This window comes from Vulpes vulpes, chromosome 11, assembly GCF_048418805.1.
Source record: "Vulpes vulpes isolate BD-2025 chromosome 11, VulVul3, whole genome shotgun sequence".
Lineage (NCBI taxonomy): Eukaryota > Metazoa > Chordata > Mammalia > Carnivora > Canidae > Vulpes > Vulpes vulpes.
Window position 1 is genome coordinate 87,122,763 of NC_132790.1, and position 26,982 is coordinate 87,149,744.

Sequence of the window (26,982 nt, forward strand, 5' to 3'; positions counted from 1 at the left end):
TTATTCTGTTGGCCGAAGCCAGTCACATGGCTAAGCCCTGGCTCAATGGGGCTTGGGTATGTACTTCCACTGGAGGGGGGCATGGTCAGGAGCAATAGTCTAATGCACACAACAGGAAGTGGCTCTCTCACCACTCAGAGCTCTAGGTGCTCCATCTGTGGTTCTTCCGGGACCAGAACCTGTGCTTTGCCCCGCAGAAGGTAAACAAAGAAAACGCAGCTTGTTCTGAATTCATTTGGTATGACCTCCTACCCTGCTGGGTCAGGTTCCAGGCAGCAAACAGGTCTCCCTCTGAGCATCCTGTGTAGGGCACAGAAATCCTTTCTTAGCTCCTCTCTGGCCGCTGGGACCCATGAATGTGGTGAGAGAAGGAATGAGAGTCTATTGCTCAATGTTGTTTGGGCTGGTGGCTTCCAAGTCCATCTGCATCCTGATCACTTGGGAGGTTAGTTAAAATGACAGATTCCAGGCCCTGACCCTCAAAACGTTCCACTGGGAATCTCCTCAGGTGGGGCCCAGGAATTAGTGTCTTTAGAAGTTTTTCCAGTGATTCTCCGGAGGCCAGCCTTAACCCTGCCCCTGTCTAGAGACAATGATTTAGGGGACACAATGTGAGTCCCACGTAGGTGATGTACGTTGCAAAGCACATGGACTGGGGAGGAAAGAATGTGATCTAGGCTGGAGTAATCGTGGAGGACTCCCTGGAAGAGGTGAACTGGATGTATTACCCTGGGGCAGTGGTGACCAGGTCAGATTAGAAGGACAAAGAGAGGTGAGATAAGAAGTTATCATAGTAATTGGTCCAGGTGAGAAGTGATGATGGCCTTTCACTAGAGTGGAGAGACACCAATCTTGGAAGCCACCTAAAACTCCGAAGCAGGAGGCCTTAATGGCCCTTTGCACGTGGAGGGTAAAATGTTAACAGTGCTCTGAAGCACTGCCTTCTGTATCTGAAGCCTTTGGAGGTTAGTTTTAGGACAGCATGATGATAGAGTAGAATCTAGGGCCATGCTTCCGAAATCATCTGTGGTGCAGGACCAGGATTTTTTTTCCCAATCAGTCATGGACCAAAATTGTGTAAAAATGTGTAATAGAAACAGATTTCTGGGGAAATGAAATAAATAGCAAAGCCATTCAAAATGTAAACCAAAATTTTTATTTTTATTAGCGTCAACAAATATAAACTCACTCTGTCAAATGGCCATAGAAGTTTCTAAATGAAAAAAAAATAAATAAAAATAAAAATAAAAATAAATAAAAAGAAGTTTCTAAATGCTTACTGTTGATCTCTCTAATGACCTCATCACAGACCTAGAGCAGTCCAGGGACCCAACTGGTCTACAGGCCACAGTGCGTAGCATTGTTCCGGCAACATGTCCTTGCCCTCGCCTCCACAAAACCTGAAATGGTTTGGATCATCTTTCCAATTCAGTCTCCTCCACCAGCCATCCTTCTGTGGTCCTTGCCTAGTGGCGCCGGTTCTCCTGGGTGACAGTGACAGGCAGGCTTTGAAGAGGGTATGTTGGAGGTCTCTGGCCGCAGCCAGAAGCTGTTGGGAAGGAAGCTGTCTGCAGTTTGCCAGGTGCTCCTACAATGAAGCTTGCAAGCGTCTGCCTGTGTACAGGACTCCGAGATCACCCGAGGGGCAGCTGTGAGGGTTTTCTTAGGCCAAGGAGCCACAAGTGTGGATATGAGACAAAATGAAAGCCCTTTTGCCATAAGGAACCAGAGAACTTCAGGGGCAGAACAAAATTTGAGGACAGATTTCCTCGTTGTTTCACTTGGCATTTATTGAGATGTCTCAGGGTGAGGGAGATATTAAAAGGAGTAAAGATATATGAGGTTTTCCAGAGCTGGAGCCACACGTTAAGTGCAATTTCATCGTCATATACACTCTCCCGCAGACACTCAAATTCAGGCTGGGGTGTGTGCCTGCACACACATGCACACACGCACACATGCACACACACACACACACACCCAGCAGCCATGTCTTAAATCATTCCCACTGTAATCCCTGGCAGTCTGTCATTTGGCAGCTGGCTGGGGGTGAGGTGTGCTATCCCACCTGGACAGCAGCAAAGGTTCTCTGGGTCCAGATGATCACCTTCCTCGCCCCTGACAGCCAGAACTGGAGCGTGAGTGTGTGTGTGTGTGTGTGTGTGTGTGTGCATGCACGGGTGCTGGTTTCCATATACTTAATCGCTCACTCATTACCGAGCACCTAGTGTGGACCAGGCTCTGCACGGTGATGCACAAGCCATGCTCCAGAGCACGAATGGGCCATAAACAAGTAAGTAAGAGATGCTCCAGAGGGGAGGACAGGCAGGGATGGGTGGAAGCAGAGTGCTGGTCATCAAGCTGTGGCCCAGAGGCCTCCTTTACAAAGGCACCTGTGAGCTGAGGCCTGGAAGCAGCGGAGGACCAGCCACAGGTAGGGCAGGAACGGAACATCGGGCCTGAGGCTTACCCTGTGATATGGGCATGTTTTTGTTTTGTTTTTTTTTCCCCTCTCTTGTTCCCTTTTGTACTTAATTAAGAAATCTCTTTTGAGGAAGAATGAAAAGATAATAAAATGCTCTGACTTTGTGAAACTAAAATGTAGTAAATGGAAAGGGGTCGGCAATAAAGGAAGAGAGAGGATTCCTTGTATTTGTAATTGAGTTCAGAGAGTTTGTGGTTTGGTTTCTTTTAAAACTGTGCCTGCATGTAATTGCTTTTAATTGGAGAAGAGAAAGCCACATAATTTAATCCCTGTTAAGTTGTGTGTGGGCCTATTATATGTGGAGCACAGGGCTAAGTGGTTTGCATTTATTATCTGACATAAACCCTTTCAACGGCTCTGAAACAGGTGATAGTATCACCAGCGTCAGCGTGAGTGTCACCAGTGTTTGCTTGCTCAGGCACAGAAGGAAATGACTGGCCCACAGTACATGGCACCAAGCAGGACAGCTGGGATTCACACGTGGGTCTGAGCCCAAGGCCCGGGTTCCTCCTTTTGGGTGGTTAATAACCATCCCCATTCTGCAGATGAAGCAACAGAGGCTTTTAAGGTTAAGGAACAGTCCCAAGGTTACTCAGCTAAAGGCAGGACCAGTTACATAATTTGTAGATTCCAGGTCAAAATGAAACTAGGGGGCCTCTAGTTTTCAAATTATTAAGAATTTCAAGACAGGGACGGTAGAGCAGCAAAGCAAGTACAAGGCCCTTCTGAGCAGGAAGCTGGTCTCGGAACCAGGATTGGGTTCCCAGCCTCACTGACACCTCACCACCTCCTGTCTCCTGCAAGCTGAATGTCCCACCTCACAATTAAAGATCCAGAGCAGCACTTGAGGAAATGTAAAAAGAAAAAAAAAAATCAGAAAAGCAAGGAATGCTTTCTGGGGTTGGGCTTTGGAGTCAGGTGGGCCTGGGAACAAGTCCTGGCCCTACCACTTGTATTGTCTCACTTATTCTTCACAGCATCCCCATGAGATGGAGTTGTCGTTTCCCCCCATTTTCCAGATGAGAAAATCAAGGCCCAGAGTATCTTGCCCAAGGTACAAGAGCTGGTAAACAGAGGGAGTCTGAATCCGGAAGTCTAGCACTCTGTCATCTAAGTGTCATCATGGCCCTTTCCAAGGTCAGGCTTGGACACTGAGGAAATCACCCCTAGGAGTCAAGTGGGGAGCAGGGAGAGAAGATGAAGCTCAGAAGCCAGCTTTTGTCTCCCTTATATGAAGACTTTGGAAGAGTCTCTATTACCTAAAGCGTAAAAGATCCCCCACCCAGCTCAGCACTCAGTCTGGTCCCAAAGTTCCCCATTCTGGCCCACCTGGCACCAGGGCCCCCAGGAGGCCACCCCCAGCCTCACATAGGTCTACACCTTCTGAGTCGTGCCAGGATGCTGAGCTGTAGGTTGACATGGGGGATACTATACTCATCATTTCCCAACTAAATAGCCCCCCTTGGCCTCGTGCAGCCCCAAGGCCATGATGGAGACATCCTGGGGTTCTATTTTGCCTTCTGGCATTCCCCTCCTTCCTCAGTATTTGCCTTTTATTGTCTGTATTCTCCTGTTTTGACAACTGGGGTCTTGCTGACCCTCAGGGTTAGCCAATTCCTAGCAATTCAAAGATAAGAGACAACTTACCCTTTTGCTCTTCAAACACAGACCAACCAATCCAGAACCCACACCCGCAACGACCTTCCTTGTTGGGCTCTCAAACCCTGTGCCTCCATCTGTCTGCCCTAACCGCTCCAGGGCCAGGTACCAGACAGTAAGGGACAGCCCCTGTACACCGGAGGCCACTGAAATTATACGAACTAGCATTTTTGGCAATCCTAAACCTGGTTACCATGCTTTGCCTGTTCCTTCCCATGGAAACCACAGTAAAGACTCTTGTGCCCGGTTCCCCACCCCTCTCTGCCTCCTGACTGGCCACACTGCTTCTCCCCCAGTGGTATACGTAGCCCCCTCTCCTTGGGATCTCTGAGTGTAATAAATGATCTGTTCAGTGGCAACAGCACCCTGATCTCTTGGCCTTACCATACTTAAATAAATAAAACCTATATTAAGACAAATGCCCAGGCACTTCCTCCAGGAAGCCTTCATCGATTGCCCTACTCAACATAATTTACTTCTCCATTCCCTGGAGCCTGCACTTTGTTCCTCTGTCTGCTCAGTAGAAGCTGGCTGCTGTCTGTGGCTGCTACCACCTTGGCTGTGGGCTCCCAGTTAAGGGCTAGGAGTCGGTCATACTTTCGTGCCTCCCATGCCTAGGGCTCTGCTGGAACATAGTAGGTGCTCAGTAAAGACTTGGCATCTGAAAAGTGATAAGAATGATACAAGAACAATAATAGTAGTAATGAGAGTAGCTCTCTGTTCCCTGTCCTTTTCATATCTTTTTTCCAAGTCCCAAAGCAATTCTGCAGGGGGTTAGCCTCATTCTACAGATGCAAAATGAGTCTCAGAGAAGTTCAGTGATTTATTCAAGGCTACACAGCCAAGGAGTGGCAGAGTCAGGGTTCAAACCTGACTGTGTCCAGCTGCAGAGTTAACACTTTTGAATTTAATTAAATTGAATCAAACTGAATTGAAGTTAATTCCCCATTGTGTGACCCTGTCAGAGGGGGCCCTCTGCATGGATTGATGATCAGGAGTATTCTAATGTTCTGAAAATGAACACCAGACCTAATCCAGCTGCCAAATGACCTTTTCAAAGCAGAATCTGGATATGTTATGCCCTCACTGAACACTCATTTATGGCCCTTCACTAGCTTTAAGGTGAAACCCAAACCTCTTACCCAGCATTCATCATCTGACCTCTACTTACTTCTCCAGCCTCCTCTACTTCCTAATCCACCCCAAATTCAGAAGCACTGGATGGCCATGGAGATAAAGTTGCTCCCTGCTGAGCAAAAGTACCTCTCTAGCTTCTGCTGATAGGAAAGGAAGCCCCTTGGTGCCCAAATCAAAGTCACCCACCTCTTGGAGAAAGTCTTGAAAGATGCCAGATGCTTGATGCCCGCAGAGACTAGAATGTCAGCTGCCTGCACGATCCTGTGCAGGGGGAACCTTTTCCTGCCCTCCCCCTATCCTGCATCCCCACATCCAGCTACTCACTTTGTATAAACCCAGAGATTCCCTAGAAACCCTGATGCCTATTCAGCGGAGACCAAGAAGAGCTGGAGGCCCGTAAGCATCCACAGTTAAGGAATGAAGAGTATTTTGACATACCTGGGTCTTCCCTTTTCATCCTTCAGTCTCACTTCTGAGGACAGAAGTGGAACAATTCTGAATGTCTTGGATTACAAAAACCTGCAAACTCTCTGCTTTCCAGAACTCTCAGATTTGCTTTTTTCCAACTCCAGGCATCTACTATGACAGTTCCAAGTGGTTAATATTCTCCCGATAAGAAAGCATGTGTCCCCCCAAATTTAGCAGGAGTTCTAATAAAATCATCATGTTTCTAATTCCTTAACCAAGGAAGAAGGAGTTTAATTCCTAAAGGCATTCACTGTTCACTTTTCCAGGAATACCTACAAGGCAGTTGAGCCCGATTTATCAAAACAAGAGGTAGTCTGCTTCCTTTCCCTTCACTCAAGAAAAAAAATTGAACCACAATTCATAAACTAGTCTCCAAGTCCTTTATAAACTGGGAAGATTTTGTTTCTAAGCAGGAAAGCTCAGAGAAGTTGAGGAAGCTTGTGAACCAGAGCGCGGGACATTGCTTTTGTGAGGCTTCAACAGGAAGGTCACCATGTTGAGCCCTTAACCTTCAACGCTCATGACAAGGCCACGAGGAGGTATAACTAATTCAGATCTTCAGGTGAGGTTGTGGAGGCTCAGAGATGACTCATTCAGCTTTGCAGAGGTCACATCACCCACATCTGGGGGAGATGTGATTCAAGTATAGTCCTCTGCAGTCTCCAGGGTCAAAGCAACCCCAGGGCCCCCACCAGCTGCCCTCAAGGTCAGGCAGTGATGAAACTGACAACACTCCTTGATTCTCTGCCAACATCAGAGATGATCACTTTTACATATTTATGTATATATGTGTATAGTTATGTTTATATATATCAGTATAAATTGAACATTCAAAAATAATCTGTAAAAATTGCACTTGTTCTCCATCCTGGCAAATCCTCAGAACCATGGCAGAGCTATTGTAAAAGATCTGCATGGCCTTGGGCAAGGCACACCAACTGTCAACCATGGCTTTGTCATCTGCACAATTAAGATAATAACTATTAGATTCCTGGGAGGATCAAGCAAAAAAACGGATAGATGTATAAGTGCCTACACCTTATAGATGCTTAGTAATTGTATGTCCTTTTTTTCCTGCAGTAAGTTCTATTGAATAAATAGTAAGTCAACCATAATATATCTATTGAACATAATCTTTGTGTTTGGCACTAAAATGAGTCTGCATTTAATCCTCCTCCCCCCACAAATCCTGGGCGGTAGACACCATGTTTAGATAAGAGGAAACTGAGAGACTCAGGGAGGGTAAATGATTTGCCCCAAGTTATGCAGGAAATGGTAGAGGTGGGAGTTGAACTCACGCACACTGAGTTTAGAGGCCAGACTTTCACCCATATTGCTATCCTACCTCCAGGAGTTGAGGATGAATAGACATTTCATGTGACAGAGGCTGAATCTGATGACTTGCCTTTTGCTCTCTTGATCCCCATCTCAGACTCTTTCTTGGAAAACGAATGATGTTTGTGTGAGCTTCCCACTCTCTCAAGGACACTACACTCAGAAAGCTTCATCGATTTCTTTTACTATGTGGTTGCAATTTTTGCCTGTTCCTTGAGAACCCTCAAAAGCGAGCCTTGAGAGGTCAGCAAAGCCACTGCAGATGTGATGTTTCCAGAGCTATTTTGTACCTGATTTCTTCCCAAAGAGGCCCTTGCCCCCCACCTGCACCCCCAGCCTGGAGGTGGTGAGAGAAATAAAATCTCTCCTAGGCCTGTACCTCCACTGACCTTCCCTTCATTATTCATTTGCTTCTTTTTTTTTTTTATTTAATTTAATTATTTACTTATTTATTCATGAGAGAGAGAGAGAGAGGCAGAGACACAGGCAGAGGGAGAAGCAGGCTCCATGCAGGAAGCCCGATGTGGGACTTGATCCCGGGTCTCCAGGATCACGCCCTGGGCCAAAGGTAGGAGCCAACCACTGAGCCACCCAGGGATCCCCCATTTGCTTCTTTATTTGCACTCCTTCCAGGAACGATTTTAGGTGGAATCTCTCATCAAAGATAACCACCAAAATATCTAGACACCCACAGCCCCCAGAGAAGAGAGGGAATCAATATCACAGATGGCTTGGGCTTCTTCAATGAAGAAGCTTCCAGAAGGAGGTGATGTGGGAAGACCTTGCACCAGCAGAAGTGGCAAAAAAACCAAGAGCTGCTGCCACAGGGCTCACCCCATGGCCCTCTACACAAAACCACTTTCTCCATTTTCCTATCTGCATCTTTGAAGAAGGGAAAATCCAGGGAAAGAGGAGTGAGGCAAGGAAGGAAGGGTAAGAGACCTCCTCCTTGGTGCCCTTTCTTAGCATCAGGAAGTAGATTCCCTTCATCAGCAGCTCTAGACTAGCTGCCTTGCTGAGAACAAAAAGAACCCAACGTGTTATGGGCTGCTGTGGGGATGGCCGGACTGCAGGTCGGGGCAGACAGGGGCAGTACCAGAGAGGGGCGAATAGGCCACAAGTTCTGTCTGTGGCTCAGGAAAGGCAGCCATGGCAGCCGGGTTAGGTGACTGAGGCTCCCCAGATCCACCTGGCAAATACTCCCTACGCTCTGACCTCAGTGTAGACCGATCGAAAATAAACATCACAATCCCTGCCGTTCAGCAGCTCCCAGTTACTGGGGGGAGGCAAGCATACCTATGAATCCTGCAGGATTCATTCACATTTTTTACCAATATCAGGTGAGCATCTACTCTGTGCCAGGCACTGGGCACAGAGCGTGATGGGGATTCAGAGTACCATGAAGCTTAGAGTCTAGTGCTGTGTCTGATGTGGAGGAGGATGCTGCGGAGCACAGGTGAGCATATCTCCCCAGACCAGAGAAATTCGGAAAGGTTGCGCAGAAGGGCATAGAAAGGGAGCTCTGTATAGAAGAAACAACACGATCGAGCGTTCAGAGGCAGGAAACGTTGTCCCTGAGACCCAGGGCTGGCTGAGCGTGGACTGCTGCTTACAGCTCTGACCTGCAGATGCACCTGACAAAAGCCCTGCTGCCCCCCTCCAGTGGTTCATCTTTACTGAACTTGGGGCCTCTGGAACATGGCTTAGGGCAGCTCCAGGATCTCATCCTCCAGGAGGTGATGGGCTAGTCCAGACACAGCTGCTGGAGGCTTTGAGGAAAAGCATGCAACTGGGTACCTTCTCTTTCGCATGCAGTCCCTCCCATCCAAATATCCTCCCGTGGTAAGCTCCTGGTGAGCCTCCTCACAACCCTGCGTGCAGTCTCCGCTCGTGGCCTGCTCTGAGAAAATCCCCAAAACGGTAGCTGGTTGACTTGGGGGTTCAGACCTAAACCCAGATGGCGTGGCTATCTGGAACGTGGCGGGGTTGCAGAGCAAGGACACTCATACCCCTGGACTGAACATCTCCCTTCTCTCCTAGAATAACACCAACCGAGGCCCTACTGCATGCCATGCACACACCGAGGCCCTCGTTCCTCACCCCAACACTGTAAGGCCCCTATTTTATTGATGAGGTGCCTGAGGCTTGGAGACCTTCATTAACCTGCCCAGAAACTTCCTGACCAGACAGAGTCAAGCCAAGATTGCTGGGGCATCTGCTTCAAACCTGCTTCTCTGAGGCTTCCCACGCCACCCATCCTGGACATTCAGCCCTCAGCTCAGACAGTTCTCTGCATCCCAAGAGCCTCTCTCCGTCACCGCTTTTTCTTTCAGAGACTCACTCTCTCAGACAGGACAGCACAGGCCTCCCCCCAAGCCACCCCTACCCCCGCGCCGGCTCCGCAAGACAGGGACCCTTCCTGGCTCCTTCACTGCTGTATCCTCGATGCTCCACGCAGAGCCTCGAACATGGAAACCCTGAACACATGGTTGCTCAGTGAACAAAGGCATCTGGCCCCTCCACTGGAATCGCTCAAGATGGCAGCTGGGGCCCACTGGGTGAAGAACACTGACCCATCAATGCCAGATTTCCTCACAGGCAATTTCATAGGTTTTTACTTCTGCTTCAGCAAAAGGATACCTTCTAGCAAGGTTTATGTGACAAACATGTGGGTTCATAAGCCAAGGGTGTCCGTAGGCCCCATTCCTTGATCCTGCCCCCCGGGTCTGGCTAGGTCTGCACAGACCTCACGGTGCGCCCACCGCTGTCAGCAAGCACTGCGAGCGTTGCCTGGAAGGTTCTCTGCCTTTCAATTGCTGCTGTTGTTGTTCCAGTCAATTCATGTGTACACTCCCTGCTGGTGTTTATTTTCGCTGATTGCTCTATTTTGTGTGGTGCCATTTTGGTTGTGGTTTTGTCCCTCTCCAACACTTTATCATCTCCAAATTATTTTTCCACTAAGAAGAATTGATAAGACCATCGGCTCCACTTAAGTGGGTCACGGTCCTGAACGCTTGAGAAAGAATCCTGCACCCCACCTCATGACCCCAAGGAACCCGGAACCACCATGCCCTCTTGTCGTATGGCGGGACATACCCATTCCTAAAAACCACCCCACTAGGCAAAATGAGGGAAGTGGAGCAAGCGGCGTAACACTCAAAAATGTCATCAGTGACACACAGAAAAGAGAGGAAGAAAACATGTTAGCCTGGTTTTACACAGGTTAAGTGGTTAAGAAAATCTACAAGTACTTCGATGACTATGGCACCTCACCTTGAAGAGACCCGATGTTTGCCTGCAGAAGAGGATGGGGGAGGGCTGCAGCTGGAGCAGGACTGTGACAAGGGGGGTGCTTCTGAATGGAGGGGAAGTTGTAACTGTGGGGGCAGGTGGATGTGGCCCTCAACACTCAGTGGACTGCGTGGCTGCTAGACGTTTGAGGTGTGTCCATGGGCGTGTTTTGTACATTCCTACCTGGCTCGGCTCAGCTGGGTGCCACTTTCTGCCTTCACCCAGTGTTTCTCAGGAAGGAAATCTTGCATAATAGGCAAATGTGAAATTCCTCTTATCCTCAGATTGTTCCCAAATATATCAATTATGCTGGAACAAATTCACATTTTCAGAACAAGAGCTACAGCAGAACTGGCCGTACCCGATTGACTTTAACCTTTTCCTTGTTTATTCAGACTGGACCAAGAGGATTGAGTACCAGCCTGGCTCCGGGAGCGTGCCGCTTTTCCCCAGCATCCACCTGGAGACGTGCGACGGGGCCGTGTCCTCCATCCAGATCACCACGGAGCTGCAGACCAATTACATCGGGAAGGGCTGCGACCGGGAGACCTACTCTGAGAGATCCCTTCAGAAATTATGTGGTAGGTTTTTCCTGTTGGGATCTTTTTTTTTTACTTAGTTGCTTTTAAATGATTTATACAAAACATATGTTATGAAAGAATTAGTCCCTCCCGACCCGCATTGGCATATGTTACTCCTGGATGAATATGAAGTTTACTTATAATGGTTGAAGGGTCAGATGGCTCAGCTCTCGGCATCAGGAACACCTGACCAGATCCCACCATTGACCAACTGTGTGGCTGGAGGCAAGGCATGTGACAAAGCCTCTACTCCTCATCAGTAAAACCTAATTAATGACCTAGTGTATTTGAGAGAACCTATCATGGAGCCTGAAGAAACCTGGGCTCCCTTCCACTGGGTTGGTTTGGAAAGAGGCACCTGACCAGGGGCCAGTGTGAAGGGTGGTGTCCCTCACCAGGGAGAGGTAGGCTTCCTCCCCAAAGGATCAGCTACATAATTTGCAGGGCCCAGTGCAAATGAAAATGGGAAGCCTTTGTTAAGAATTTAAGAATTTTAAGGCTACAGTGGCAAAGCATGAAACCAAGCTGGGATGCCTACCCCAAGCACAGGCCCCACGTGACACCCTAGGTGGCATACCAATAAAGCCAGCCTAGCTTCCCGCTGGGGTGGAGGAGGTGGGCCCCGCGAAGGTGTCGCAGCACAGGGGAGAGGACCTGCTGTCTTCATAAGGCGATGCCCCAGCAAAGGAGCCACTGGGAACTAGGGGAACAAGGCCCACAGCGGTGTGACATGAGGAAACAGCTTCACAAAGCACCTGCTCAGTACACCTGCCACACCGTTCACACGCATCACTTTAATTCTCTCGTCTTCAGTGTGAGGAGGTTGTTATTCATTCCCTTTTGAAGGTGGAAAATTGGGCAGCCCGGGTGTCTCAGCGGTTTAGCGCCGCCTTCAGCCCAGGGTGTGATCGTGGAGACCCGGGATCGAGTCCCACGTCGGGCTCCCTGCATGGAGTCTGCTTCTCCCTCTCCCTCTGTGTCTGTGTCTGTGTGTGTGTGTGTCTCTCTCTGTGTCTCTCATGAATAAATAAATAAAATCTTTAAAGAAAATAAAGGTGGAAAATTGGTACCCAGAGAGGAAGAAATGGCAGGTTCGAGATCCTGGTTAGAAGATGGCGGAGTCAGAATTTGAAGGTAGTTCTACCCGAATGCAGGCTGTTCAGCTCAGTAGCTGCGAAGGGCGGCCAGGCCTTGGGAGCTAGAAGGCCAGTCTCCCAGGCGTGCTCCACATGGTGGGAACGGGCCCCCGTGCGTAGAAAGCCAACCCACTGATGTGCCAATGGGCCTTGGGGTGAGGTGGACCACATATATTTCCTCGCCATCTTGTTCTCTCCAAGAATATTCAGGAACTCACATCTGTTCTATGGGGAGCTTAGGAAAGAGCTTACCCTTAGACTAGACCTGTGTTTGGGGGTAATTCCTTCTCCACAAAAGGGAAAGGAGCCTCCTGAACACAGTGCAATTCCGGGGCGCCGTCCCCTCCCAGGGGGCCCTCCACTGCTACCGCTGGGGCAGTTTGCCTCCCTCACCATTCCTGAACACGCACACGCACACGCGCACACACACGCACACACACGCACACACACACACACACACTGCTTTTGCCCAAGGAATTAGGTGAAAATTTTAGAAGTGAGTGAGAAGTGGACCTATGTGGGCCACATCCCGTTTATCATGTCACCCAGCTGTCAGGAAGGCCTGTGGGGACACACACTTCTCCAGAACAAAGCAGTACATTGGGGAGATCACCACAATTTCAATACTCCAGACAGCCCCTGCGAAAATGGATGTCAGGGGCCTAGAGTATGCAGAAAACCGCCTCTAGTGCTCTGCCTCCCTCCGTGTGCAGAGAAGCCACCTCAGACGACATCTTACTGCGAACGAGCAGGCCATTTCACTCCCCGGGCACCTGGATTAGAAGTCAGCTCGACCTCACGCCACCATGGGTAACAGTCATTTCCTAACCTCCTCCAGGTTAGAAGGAGATGATGGAATCAGGTTGTTAAAGTTCAGGTGGGCCCAAGGGCACGCACTTGTGATTTGATTTTGAATGTTGCTGGGGAGAGATGAGGAGATACAGAGAGCAAGAAGGATTTTTTTTTTTTTTTTTTTTTTTTCTGAGGGAAGAAACTTTAGAGCAAAATTGCATCTGGTTGTTAACAGCGCTCATTCCTTCTGGGCTGCCAGCCTCACCTTGCAGGAAGGCAGGCAATTCAGGGAGGAAAGCAGGCTCCCCTAGAATGTGAGCTTACCTGGTTCTGGGAGTGGCCCTTTATCGAGGGAGGTCTGTGTGTCCTTCTGGTGACCTTCCTGGGCCTGGCGCCCACCACTCTGCGGGGACTCTGTCTGAGTAACCAGACGGCCAGGGCCACTCCTGCCTCCATGCCAGGAGCCTGGATCTTGAATTCCATGGAGGGAGAGCTCAGGAAAAGGGGGCAGAAGCAAACGCGTGGAACCCAGATGCACATGGTGCTAGAGTAGGCTTCCGAAGGAGGCAGCCCACCAGGCCCCACGCTCTCTCCAAACTGTGAGGGAAATGCAGGCTGGATTGCTTCCAAAACAGAGTCTGGGTTATAATTCCTGCTCCTATGGGGCAGTTTAGGTGCGGGACAAGCTTCCATGTGTTTTCAGTGGATGGTAGACAAGTTGCTTGCAGGCTTTCCCAACTAGGGAATGGCTATGACACTTTCAGCCTCAGCAGCCATGCATTTTTCATATTCCAACTTTTTATTGACTCTGGATGGAAACAGGGAGACCAATTAGGATGTTATTGCCATGGTCTAAGCAAGAGATAATGAGTTCTGAACCAGGGGAGTGGCAGTAGGGATGCATTGAAGACAGCTTTAGGAGGCAAAATCAGCAAGCTAATCAATGATTGATTAGCTGTCAGGAATGAGAAAGAAGGAATCTAAGATGACTCTAGTATAAGCATCTAACTGGCCAAGGGTGCCACCAATCAGGACTAGGAATCCAGGCACGAGCAGATTTAGGGACTGTGAGGACACGTGCCTGTAGGACACCCAGGTGCGAGTGTTCAATGCTGGCCTGACTCTGGATGCTTCGGAGGACCTGCCCCCACCCTGCTGATCCAATGTCATAGCCTGTTTCTTCCCTCTTCTTGGCCGGGACACCTCCTCTGTCCCTGTGCCGGGCTGGTCCCTCCTTCCTAAATCTTAGCTCATGTTTTCTTCCCACTAGAATCCTCCTCCCCCTTTGCTGTTCCAGGGCTTTCCCTTCTGTCAATATTCTCCCGGCCTTTGTACACTACGGAGGCTATCCTGGGGGTGTTTCCTGGATCCTTTGAGCTCCAGTATCTGTTTTGTGATACCATAGCTGTGCAGTGCCCCAGGCAGGGGTGTCTCTGTGGAGGCGCATTCTACATGCCTGGTCACTGTCCACCTGCTTCCTCCTCTTGCGACACTGGCTCCATTAGAAGCAAACAATAGCTGGTTCAAAGCCTATTGTCAGGAAGTACCTGACAGGTGCAGCAGCTTTTGAAACAGCCTGTCTGAGCCCACATGGAGACACTTCCATTCTGCCTTGAAATAAAAACAATGCAGGGGCCCTGAACCTGTGTCCCCTTCAGCTTGTAGAACATAGTCTAGAATGGCCGGCCACTAGGCTTGCTTTGCATAAAGCCAGGCTTCTTGGGGAAGTTGGGCAAAGTGCTTATCATTTCCTCTGAATTCAGAGATTCAAGATGAAGGGGTCTGTCATCTGAGGCCCAGGCTTTCCAGAAGTGAAATGTCACAGAATTGCCTTGCACAGTATGACATGCCCCATGAAGCCCTTAGGAAGACCTCTGGGCCAAATTAAATTTGACATTAACAACAGCCCCAGGAAAGGACCACTTCAATGGCCCTAAGTCACTACATATTAGAGTAAATAGAAGAGCAGTCTGTGACGCGCATCCTTCCCCAGCTCAGAGGCCAGGGGCTGTTCCTCCCCGGGATCACAGGGCTCCTGCCCGGGCCAGCTGTTCTCTATGTGGAGTCAAGAACTAGGAGAGCAGGCCCTGTCAAAGGAAAGGTCACAGAATGAGAGCATGTTGTTGAAGTTGTTCTCAGGATTTTTGCACTTGTTTGCACTTGGTTTTTTTTTTTTTTTTTTTTTTTTTTTTTTGCACTTGTTTTTGCACTTTGAAGTTGTTCTCAGGATTTTTGCACTTGTGAGCCTGGAGATTTTCATAGATGATTTGCTCATTCATTCATTCGTTCATTCATTTATGTATTTATTAATTCGACAAATATTTTTTGAGTGTCCAAATGCTGTAACCCCTGAGGTTTTATATAGCCCGACACTTTAGTCTCTGGGAAGACATGTTAAAAAAAAGGTTAAGATCATGGTTTTTTACTACGCCATGAAACTTAACAGAGCTCATCCTCATTCCAAATCACAGTCAGAGGTATTTGTACCTCCAGAAACATCCAATTCCAGGAAGCTATCATCGGCTTCCCCAAGCTGCCTCTGAAAGGCTGGAGCTTCCAGGCTTGAGAGTCAGTCTCCTTGCATAGCTGGTACCTCCATTCTGAGAGAGTAGAAGTGGGCCTATTGCTTTAAGGAAAATTGGCACACAGCTATCAGGAATCAGATTAAATCATTAATTATCCATCAGCAAAGGGTTGCATAGGCAGGGAGCATCTCAGTGGATACGCCGATTTCTTTGGCTTCACCTGAGCAGCTGTCTTAGGGCATGACCTCCCTTGTTGGGTAGAAGGTTTTTCCCTTCAGTGGCGTTGCCCGAGCTGGTCAGCAACTGGGTATCCATGGCCCTGCTCCAGGAGCCTGACTGACCACCCCTCTGCCAGAGCCCAGCCTGTTCCAAGTTCCCAATGGCAAGGCCGTGCCGGAACCCTTCCTGTCTAGGATTCCAAAGGTGGAATGAAGCTCGGATTATAGAGTCAACAGCATGTGAGCTCCTGAAAGGACATCAGAGAGTACTCCCTGTCCATGCTGAAGGCATGCCAAAGAAGAAATGGGAATCATAGCCGATGACGTCAGTCACTTACGTGGATTATCAGGATAGCAGGATACTGCAATCACAAGTGACCGTAATGTCTCATTGGCTCAAAACAGCAAAAGTTCATTTATCATTCCCATTGCATGTCCTTCTTGGATGGGCTGTGGCTCTCTTCCATGTGGCTTCCCCCTGGGATCTAGGCTAACAAACAGCTTTTATTTAGAGCACCGTGGATCTCATGGCACATGGAAAAGACACATGGAAAACCATGAATTGGCTCTTAAAGCTTCTGCCCCATCATTTTATGATGTGTCACTTGACTCACATTTTATTGGTCAGAGCAAGTCACATGTCTAAGTGCCATCAGTGGGTCAGAGATGCGTGTTGAGAGCAGAATGCATTCTATAGCCATGCAGTTCTAGTACTACGTTTGTCAAGGGGGCTTTGCTGTCCTCCCCTGCCAGTCTCTCCCACTGACCTGTTCCACCCACCAAAGGTCTACTGTGTCCCTAAAGGTAGGACCAACTTCTGTTTGGTTCATTGCTGCCTTCTCACCACAGTGCCTGGCATAACCTAGATATTACATAAATATTTACTGAAATAATAGAGAGTTGATATTGCAATTGTGAGAATACTCCACAGAATGAGGCCTGTGTCTTTGGTTATAATAGTTTCCCCTAAGACCCTCCCACTTATTCTTGCCCTGTGGTGGACCATGAGGAGGCATGACCTGAGCTTCCATATCAATCATTGTTGCCACACCTCGAAGTGCTACAGACACTCTATCCTGACCAAAGCCAACCCAGAGCAGAATGCAAACCCTGCAGTTAAGAAGTTCAGTGTCAAAAAAAAGAAGTTCAGTGTCCCCAGGTTCCATTTATGCATTCATACCACAATGTGTCCTGAAATCTGTCTCATTTACCCCCTCTTTCTCTACTTGCTGGCTCAGAGAGGCTTCCCCATGCTAGAACTCAGGGACCTTGAATCATACTTCAACTCTGGTTCCAAATCCCCCCACACACACACACTCAAGCTGCAACTGCTGTGCACCAGACCAGCATGGACTCTAAGCAGCTTGATTGGGTTGATTGGGTTCCCAGGGACCTTCACAGAGGATTCCCAAGGAGCTTCTTAAATACACCCTGTGTGCAGACAATGCCGCACCATCTTTGCAAGTGATGTGTCCTATTTACCCACAGCCTTCCATGAGATCCCTTGAGGAGAGGAGACAGAGAGAGAGAGAGAGGAACTTTGGGAGAAAGTAAATCTCTCTCAGTTTGTGTAAGTGCACCGAGAAATGAAATATAAGCTGTTAAGCTGGGGAAGTCTGTACCATCTGGCTACTTACAGCTTGTTGCTTTCTGGTAGGCAACATCTGTGGGTTAGGCAGGGTGGCCTGCTGCTCCCCACACCATGGAATCCGGGAAGTCTGCATCCGTGGCCTTACCAGGGCACATGCTGTCTTCAGTGTGCCTCTCTGCAGACAGCTATCTGTGTAGGGAGTTGGGATCCCAGGAGATTGTGCTGTGTGCTTGGCAAGATACCATACTGTGTGGTAGGATGAATATTAGCTGGGTCTCTGGGAGCTGGGCCTGCCTAGCTGTGTGGCTGTGTGACCTTGATCAAGACATTTCCCTTCTCTGGGCTTTGGTTTCCATTTGTAAAATGTGGAGGAGGTTACAAGATCTCACCCCAGGTTCACTGAAGTGGTGCAGTGGGGGGCATGGGCTTTGGAACTGCAAAGCCCTGAGGATGGGCCCACTTACTAGCTAGTTGTGATCCTGGTCTCACTGAGCCTCAGGTTATGACCTGTAGCCAGGAATCATGATAGTATTCACCATGTAGATGAGTAACTAAGAAAAAGCATTGTAGTACTTAATCCAGGTCTGGTGCTCAGTCCCCCAAAACTGGTTCCTAGGAAAATAATAATGGTATTGGTGGCAAAGCTAGCGCTGGCAGTCATCAGACACACACCTTTGCTCTGGCTCTGCTAAACTGCATTGGCTTCCTTGGCGTGAGCTGGCCATCAGGAGTCCTGAGCACTTAGCCTGCACCTCTCTGACTACCTGAAATTTCGGAGCCTGACACACAACTCCTGGTGTCAGACCCAATTTACCTATGGGTCAAAGAACCAATTGCATTATGCTGGGGGTTCCTAGAAAATGAATTTGCTGCAAAACACCACAAATCTCCCACCCCTAAACCACTCCCAAATCTCTACCTACTACCACCTAGATAGATTTCTTTCTTTCAGATACCTCTGGAGGGTGATAACCCTTAAAGCTTTGTTAGTCATTGAAATATTAGTGTGAATCAGCTTATCAGATAAATAAAATGGATATTAGACAAGGCTGCAGGGGTATGGGATGAGAACAAATAACTATTGGTGAGAGGTGTGGGGCACGGACAGGAGGCTTCATGGGCAAGCTCACCTGAGCATCGGATAGATGGCTACAAGCATCTCATGGAGGCATTGGGTGGGAGGAAGGACACTTAGAAATGTTAATGGAGTGGGATCCCTGGGTGGCGCAGCGGTTTAGCGCCTGCCTTTGGCCCAGGGTGTGATCCTGGAGACCAGGGATCGAGTCCCACATCGGGCTCCCGGTGCATGGAGCCTGCTTCTCCCTCTGCCTATGTCTCTGCCTCTCTCTCTCTCTCTCTCTGTGTGACTATCATAAATTAAAAAAATAAAAATAAAATAAAATAGAAATGTTAATGGAGTGCCTCCTATGTATCAGGCGTGACACCAACCCAAAACTCCTAGACATACACATCTAAATAATGCGGTCAACACCACCCCCATTTCCCTTTGATAAGCATATGCTGTAGGGTGATCATGAATTGACAGACCGGAATCTCCTGGCCTCCCAGATGCCACAGTTCCTGGAGGCCTCTCCCAGGGCAAGCCTTTCACAGCACTAAACAAGGCAACTAGCTCTAAGGATACTTATTTTTCACATAGCACAACTTTCTATTGCAAACCAATGGATGCTCAACTCTAGACTTGATCATCTGCTCCAAGGCTAAAGGGGAAACTGGCTGGTTGAGTATTTTCAAAGAAGTATATTGGTTTTCAATATGGCACCCTCCTGAAGGATTCTCAAGGGTAGATATCAACTGTAGATATTTGTGGTAGCTGACTTTGGAACCCAAATACTAGGTGAGGTAAGACTCTGATATACAGAATTCGGAAATCCAGTGATCTCTGACAAAGATCAGGTAATGCACACAACCACTGTCTATTAAACCCATCACCACTTATGACTGGCTGGTCAGTGCCATCCTGGGAGAACCCTAGCTCCCTGCACCAGCCACACCCTAGCTCCCTAACAATATTGGGAAGCCCCTGTCTCTTATCCTCCCCTAAAGAGCCAAGTCCTTACTCTTCTTTGGGACATAAAGATATGGAAAGCTCTGCTGGCAGTACTTGAGCTTCCAAGGGAAGTCAGAGGATGCCCAAGGGTCCTCTGAACTGAGGCATCCAGTCTTCTCTGTGAGGTTGCCCTCTCCTGCCCACCTTGGCTCTGTCCTCCACAAAGCTGTTGGTGTGACCTTCCTAAGACATGAATCTACCTGTGACACTCCCACTACTTCAAGTTTAGCCCTCGTGCCTTAGCCTGGAATCATAGTGGTAGCAGAAATAATAATAATTATAATAATGAGGATAAAGTCACAGGTAACATGGAGTGAGTATTCTCCACATGGCCAGCATGCTGCTGCAGGCTCTAGCGAGGGCTCTTATTCAGTCCTTGCAGCCCACTGGAAAGGGAGACATCACAGCAGGAGCTGGAGAGGCAGAAAAGCTAAGGGACATGCAAGGCATCAAAATCAAGTGTGCAGACTTCTGAACCCATGTTCTTGACCACCATATCATTCAGCCTAAACATAATGGTTGTGTTAAAAAAAAAAAAAGCGTGGTGAGTACAAAGTGGCTCACACTCCTTCCCATGGCAACAGGACCTAGAAATCTCCCCAGTCGCAGCCCTGATCACACTGTGTCAGCTGTCTGTCTACTTGTTGGCTCTGAGCTACCTCAGTTCAGGGACTGTACTGATTCACATCTACACCACCAGTGCCTACCAGGGGTCTTGGCACATGGTCGGTACTCAATAAATGGCTCATAGGTTAATGGATGAATGAATGCATGAATGAATTCATTGATCCACACCAAATCTGGCCTTCTGTGCTCAGGAAACTTCCCTGCTAACAGTCCCCCTGTTCTCATTTCCCTAAATTCCCCCAGTACTTTCTCCTTGTTCGTTGCACCTTGTTGTGTCACATGCAGCATTTTTGTCTGTCGGTTACTGATGCCTTCACCTCTGCAAGACCATAAGGAATTCAGGGGCAGGGATGGCATTTGGCCCTTCTTTTCCGGAGTCACCTCATGGAAGGTTGGCTGAGATTGCTGAGTAAATACATTGAGCAGTTCATCCTGACCCAGGAGCAGAAAACAGAAGGTGAGGACACCCACCCGGTGAGGAATAAATAACCCTTTGTTCTTTCTGGCCCCCCTACCCTGCAGGAGCCTCCTCTGGCATCATTGACCTCTTGCCATCCCCTAGCGCTGCCACCAACTGGACAGCAGGACTGCTCGTGGACAGCAGCGAGATGATCTTCAAGTTTGATGGCAGACAAGGTGCCAAGATCCCCGATGGGATTGTGCCCAAGAACCTGACAGACCAGTTCACCATCACCATGTGGATGAAACATGGCCCCAGCCCTGGTGTGAGAGCCGAGAAGGAAACTATCCTCTGCAACTCAGACAAGACTGGTGAGTCTGCCCGTTACATCCCAGCTGGTTAGGCACAGACACAGACACAGACAATGTGGATGAAAAGCAAGAGCATGATGGCATCCTGGGAAAATACTCTTGTCTCTCTGGTCTTCTGGCTGCTGAGTTTTTCTGGGCTTGGGGTAGAGCGGGACCAGGGAAGAGGCACAGACACAAAGAATGCCAAATCTTGGACTAGTTGCTTTCAAACCGGGTTCTTTAGAACCCCAGCCTCCCCAGAGGCAACTTAGAGCTGTGACCCATGAGGTGGCAGTTGGGGGGCCGGGGGACTTCATTCTTACTGCAAAGCACTTCTACCTTCACAATGCTGTATGTAGTAAGATGTCCAAAAGTTTATTTTCAATGAAAGGGTCATGGTAATTTTCAAAATCACTGCCAAACATAATACCGGCAGCTAACTTCCATTAGGTGTTTTCCCCATGCTGAGCCTGCACGAGGCAGTTCACAGCTTGGGGGTTCAAAGCATCCACCACTTACTGGCTGTGTGATACTGGCCAAGTTGTTTAACTTCTCTGTGCCTCGCTTCCCCCCTCTATAAAATGGACATATAATCTACCTCATAGGGCTTTTATCAGGATTAGATGGCTTAATGCGCATGTAGAGCTTTAGAACCGTGCCTGACACAGGGCAGGTGCCATCTGCATTAGATATTACTATTCTAGACTGTTTCTCAGATCTCTACAATTTCAGGAAAGCATGATTGTACTTCTCATTTTAAGGATAAAGAAACATCCCTGAGAGGTTAATAACTTGTCCCAAGTTATATAGCCAGTAAGGATCAGAACTGAAACGCAAGCTCAGATCCAGCTAACTCCAATCCTGTACACTCGTCACCACACCCCACATGCACACACGCACACACATGCATGCATACACATGTGCCTGTGCACACACACACACACACAAGCACACACATACACACAAATATTTAGATATACAAATTTTACAATTCTATCTTAAATTATAATTCTGCAATTTCCTATTTCAAGCACTACTTTTCTTAAAAATACCCAAAATAAATAATATCCCCAGCAGATACTGCAGTGAGAAGGCAGGATAGAGTGGCTCACAGCTCAGCCTCTGCTGCTGGACACCCAAAGTTCATTTCTCAGCCTTTTCACTCTCAGGTGTGATCTTTGAGGAGTAGCTAATGTCTCTGAGCCTCAGTTCCCCCATATGTAAAATGGGGGAAATAAACATGAAATAATGCGTGAAATCACTCATCATCAGATATAAAATCAGTGCTCAGTTTATTTACTTGATGGTGTCACTATCGTATTACTTCTGGTTTTATTCCACATTATGCTACTCCTAGGACTCCACATTTTCGATTGCAATCACTCCTTACAATCTATGTTAGCACATTTTTTTCAGATGTAGAAACTGAGAGAGTTGCCCAGCTTTCCCTAGACATAAAGTAAGTCTGTCGGAACGGTTATGACAAGGATCAGTTTTTCTGGGACCTTCATTCAGGAAGGACCTTGCAGACATGCATGAGATCACACAGAGGTTTGGGACTGGGTTCAGAGCTCAGCGATCGTCCAGGTCACAATCTCAGGAATCACCCCGCAGCCCGGTCCTTGCAGCGCCTGGCAAGGTGCTCCCATCATAATCCAGGGGCCTGCATCAATGAGAAAATGGCTTAGGGCTGAACATACCAAGGCAAAGGAGCATGGGCTGGGGTTCAAGGCCAGATACATAGAGTCCTTTCCGCAATGTATCACATACCCCTGGCAGATCACACAGATATGAATGTTCTTGCTTACAGAAGAGGAAGTTAAAATATGAAAGGTGGAGTGGCTGGCCCGGGGAACACAGCCAATTACCCAGAGAAACAAGATTGGATCAGCTCCTCTGGGCCCAGGATCCAGACCCATGCTCTGATGACCAGTGGTTCTCAACCATGCTACACAGCAGAAAACCCTGGCACGCTTGTAAAAAAGCAAACATGCCAGGGCCCCACCCCAATGCAGGAAGTCGGAGTTTTTAGGGGACTTTTTGTGCAGCTCTGGCTCAACCCACCACCTTAAAGATGATGCTTCATTGTCACCCAAGCAGTCTACCCCACAGGCATGTCAGCACCTAGAGGCAGCTCACCTGGCGCTTTTCCACTGTGGTCATGGCACAGAGCCACACCTTGTAAGCAGCTCAGCCCCAGCACAAAGAAGATGGGGAAGGTTCCTCTAACTACTTTGACTAAAAAAAAAGAAATCTGTAACACCTTCTTGCCCTAAATTTAAAAAATATCAGGAATAAACTAAGGCTTTATTAGGCTTTTATATATCAGAAACATCTTTTCAAGACATGTTTATATCAGACAACCTGAAAAACACAGAGTATAAAGGAGAATACACCAATCCCCTAAAGCCCTAATACCTAAAGATATTTTCTGATTACATTTGGCATGTTTCATTACCAAATAAAATCTCATTTTTATTTCTATGTATATGTAGAATGTCCTTACAATTCTCACTATTTTTATAATGCATGTGATACCATTATGTTCCCTGTTTCTTTTATGTAACATTATATCCAGATCATTTCTCTTCATGATAAAATATTCTTTAAAGATATGAATTACATAACAATCCAAGATTGTGTCATGGGGCTTTATTATTTCATTTATCTGGCTTCTTTTTGTTAAACATTTAACTACCCCAAAGAACACAAGGGTCATGAAAAGAAATGAAGCAGGTTTCTGAGTGTACCCTGTCCCTAGCTCCCTAAATAAACCAGTGACCCCACTGTGGGTGGTGACTCCAGGAATCCAGATTAACAAAGGGAGAGGGAGGGAGAAATTTCCTAAGCTAGAAGATACTCCAGACCTCCATTCATTCCTCTCATTCCACTTCCTCACTCACAATCTCTTCTGATTCCAAATAAAAATAAGGGGGAAAAAGTCCTTCTTTCTATATTTTTCTGACAATAGATAATAGATAATGGAAATCAGTTGGGCAATTGTGAGGGGAACAAGAAATATTTGATAAAATCCCTATAATGAAGACTTGGGCATTTTATCAGGCCCAAGGCTGAGTGGCCACCCAGACATTGGCCCAGGCCAACCCTGCCACACTGGCAACCGCTTTGCACATACTTCCTCAGTGTATCAATTAAGATGCTTTCAGTTATAAGAAACAGGAAATATAGATCAAGCTGATATCAGATGATCCACGAAATCAAAATAATAAAGAGAAGTTAGAGTTTTTGTAACTGAAAATGTCCAGAGCTATGAGCTTCAGGCAAAATATGATCAAGGGCTTGGCCCTTTTCTCTGCAATTTCTCAGATCTGCCCCCATATATGTATCGATTTCATGTTATTAGCAAATATGGTTGCAGCAGCTCCATGCATCCTGGTTATATACTACAACTTCTAGAGAGAACATCTCTTCTATTTTCTTTCTGATAAAAGAGAGGGTTTTTTTTTTTTGGACTCACTCAGGAAAGCTCCTGAATCACTGGCTTGAACTGAATCGCTTTCCTGAGAGAAGGCCTGTGGCCGAGAGAATAGCCTGCATTGCGTGACTTGGGCCTGGGCCCTGAACCAATCACCATGGCAGGGAGGCCAACCAGAGCCCAGGGATTGGTATTGATTCCTCACACTCACACCTCAAGGTTTATACAGGATACACAAAAATCAATCTCCCTGTCCTATTCCCATGATTCATTAGGATAATCCGGCATCCCTGTCATGGGATGTTTCCATAGGTATGGAAACTGAGGCTCTAAGAGACTAAAGAATTCTCCCAGAATCATGGAGAGATACAACTCCGCCCAAAGCCTGTCTGACTGCTAGGGCCCATGTTCTTTCTACAAGGGCACATCACCTTGCTCATCCATCTGTCATTTATGGAGCATGCGCCTTGTAGTAGATTTTGTGTATGCTACTGTGTAGTATAGATGTGAGTTCTCTGAGTATTGGTCAAAGAACAGCTCCTCCCTGCCAGTAGCTGTTATCTTGTGGCTGCAGGACTTCATGGCTGGGACCCACGATGTGAGATTTCCTAAGCAGAAAAGGAAGTCTTGGTATCAGAGGGGGGAAACATCCCATCCATTGTGTATGGGGAGAGAGGTATTTATTCATTGCTTTTGAAAGACACAGAACTATGACTAATGCTGAAAAATCAACCTGCCCCCTCCTCCTAGCAACTACAAATGGAGCCGCTTCCTCTAACTGCACACAATAAGGTCGAGAAGGAGACCTGCTCTGTGGTCACCATTGTCAAGCCTGATGAAATGAAACAAAAGGCCAGCACTCTAGGAGGAACCAGCTGTGTTAAAGGAGCCCAGGGTAGCTGACGTGATTGTCAGAGAGCCCCCTTAACCCTCCCAGAAGTATTTGTACAAACAAAACAAAACAAAACTCATTAACGCTACATAATTTTTATCCTGGGCCTGACGCGGTGTCTGAGTATAAGTTAGGCTGGTATTTAAAGTCCAAATGGCTTCTCTGCGGAAGTTTTGCTGTGGGTTTTCTTGAATCTTCCTCTTCCATTTCAGTGAGCTCCCCCATGCATGTTCTAGAACATTCATTACATCTGATAATAAAAGGGGAAACTGCCATGCCCATCCCTTTCCCCCTGGAGGGTGTGCTCAGTGATGTCGCGGGAAGACTCCCCTGGCAGAGACTGATGCAGGGATACTATAACCACTCCGCTCCTCTTTCTGCTTTTCAGAAATGAACCGGCATCACTACGCCCTGTACGTGCACAACTGCCGCCTCGTCTTCCTCCTGCGCAAGGACTTCGACCAGGCGGACACCTTCCGCCCCGCAGAGTTCCACTGGAAGCTGGACCAGGTATGGCACTCACCTCACCCCGCACCCCAGCCCACCCCTTTGCGGGGTGGTAGGTGTGCCCCAGTGATGACAGAGAGGAGGCACGTCAAAGTTCTGCTCGCTGCTGAGTTTGGGAAACATCAGCTCAGGGAGCCACACAGCATCTTAAAGTCAAGATAAAAACTGCCGCCCTAAAGACCAGCTGGGGGTGGGAAGGCCACACTTCCCAGCCGGGACCCCTGCCAGGTGGTGGACCTGCCAATACATGAATCTTGTCCATTTGCTCCACGTTGGGCTCCCGGGAAGCTGGTTCTCTTGATCCCCAGGCCCTGTTTGTGATCTTTGTTAGCACATCTTTATAGCATAAGTGCCCGTGTCTCCTCTTTGATGCTTTGTCATCTCCTTTGGGTGATGGTGCAGCCTTGCCAGGCTGAAAACAAGGGATGGGGGGGAGCTGAGGACCTGTAAGTAAACAGTGTCACAGTGCACTGCGAGCGGTGCACATTCTTTTCTGAAGTGCAAAAGTCTATGACTCACACCAGAGCCTCCTGACTTGTGATCACAAAGGTCACTACTTGTGTCATATTTGTCAATGACAAATGAAGTGTCTGCTCTGAGCGAAAAGCTCTGAAGTGTCTGTTTCCAAGGGCTGTGCAGGGCCGCGATTATGAAGGTGGCCGTCACTTCTCTGGGTGGCTGTGCCACTGAGGAAGTGTCTTTGCAGCAGGCCTAGAGTTGGCCTTCACTTAGACTTGAACTGGGGGGGTAGAGGGGAAGGCACATGTGAATTTTTAAAAATGGTTGTCAGCTATCCAGGGGGAGAAGGCCAGCAGACAGGCAAGGAGACTGAAGAACGAGTCTGCTTAATGCCCCTGGTGAGATGATGCTCATTCAAATTGCGGTCTTACTGTCTGGTACCCCACCCATATTCTGAGTACTTCTGGGGACCTCAGGCTTCTTTCCTCCCCCTAAAACTTACGGTGTGTGCTACCTGCATCACCTTGTGTAGAGCTGAATGTTCCAGAATCCTTTTCCTTCTCTCTCTTTCTTATGGGCATCTCCCCAGGCCCCAGTAGGGCTGGTTTCAGAGAGTGTTACTGGGAAGTGTTCCAGAAGGAACTCATTTACATTGAGATCAGAATGATAGCTGCCCCCTTTCATCCACACAGAAGCACAGACATATGCTCTTTAAAAGCTAGATTCATTAACCTCAGGGAATCTCTCAATGCTGGGACTTCAGGCAACGTGACAAGGTCAAGGATGCCAAGCTGATGGAAAGATGTTTGAGGAAGCCCAGTGGCAATTGCCTGATCTATTCCCAGTAAATCCCATCCTGCTGGATCCCGGGGTTTTGCAAATGTGGCATCTGGATTGGTATATGTTCCTCTGAATTAGGAATTCTGGGTATTGCAGAAATGGTGAAAGCTTGACATTGCTTATTTGATTTCCCGGCAACCTCTCAGCTACCTTCTAACGTGCCATATGGCTTATATGGGATA

At 47.9% G+C, this 26,982-nt stretch overlaps 1 protein-coding gene across 1 annotated transcript in view; it reads left to right on the forward strand.

Moving 5' to 3' along the window:
• The window catches only part of CLSTN2 (calsyntenin 2), a 601,316-nt gene that overhangs the window by 483,978 nt on the left and 90,356 nt on the right, over window positions 1–26,982 (forward strand). Inside the window, exons 6-8 of the mRNA XM_072726986.1 lie at window positions 10,771–10,956; window positions 20,439–20,687; window positions 25,383–25,504. Of these exons, the coding sequence (XP_072583087.1) occupies window positions 10,771–10,956; window positions 20,439–20,687; window positions 25,383–25,504 (557 nt within the window). The remainder of the gene's footprint in view (window positions 1–10,770; window positions 10,957–20,438; window positions 20,688–25,382; window positions 25,505–26,982) is intronic.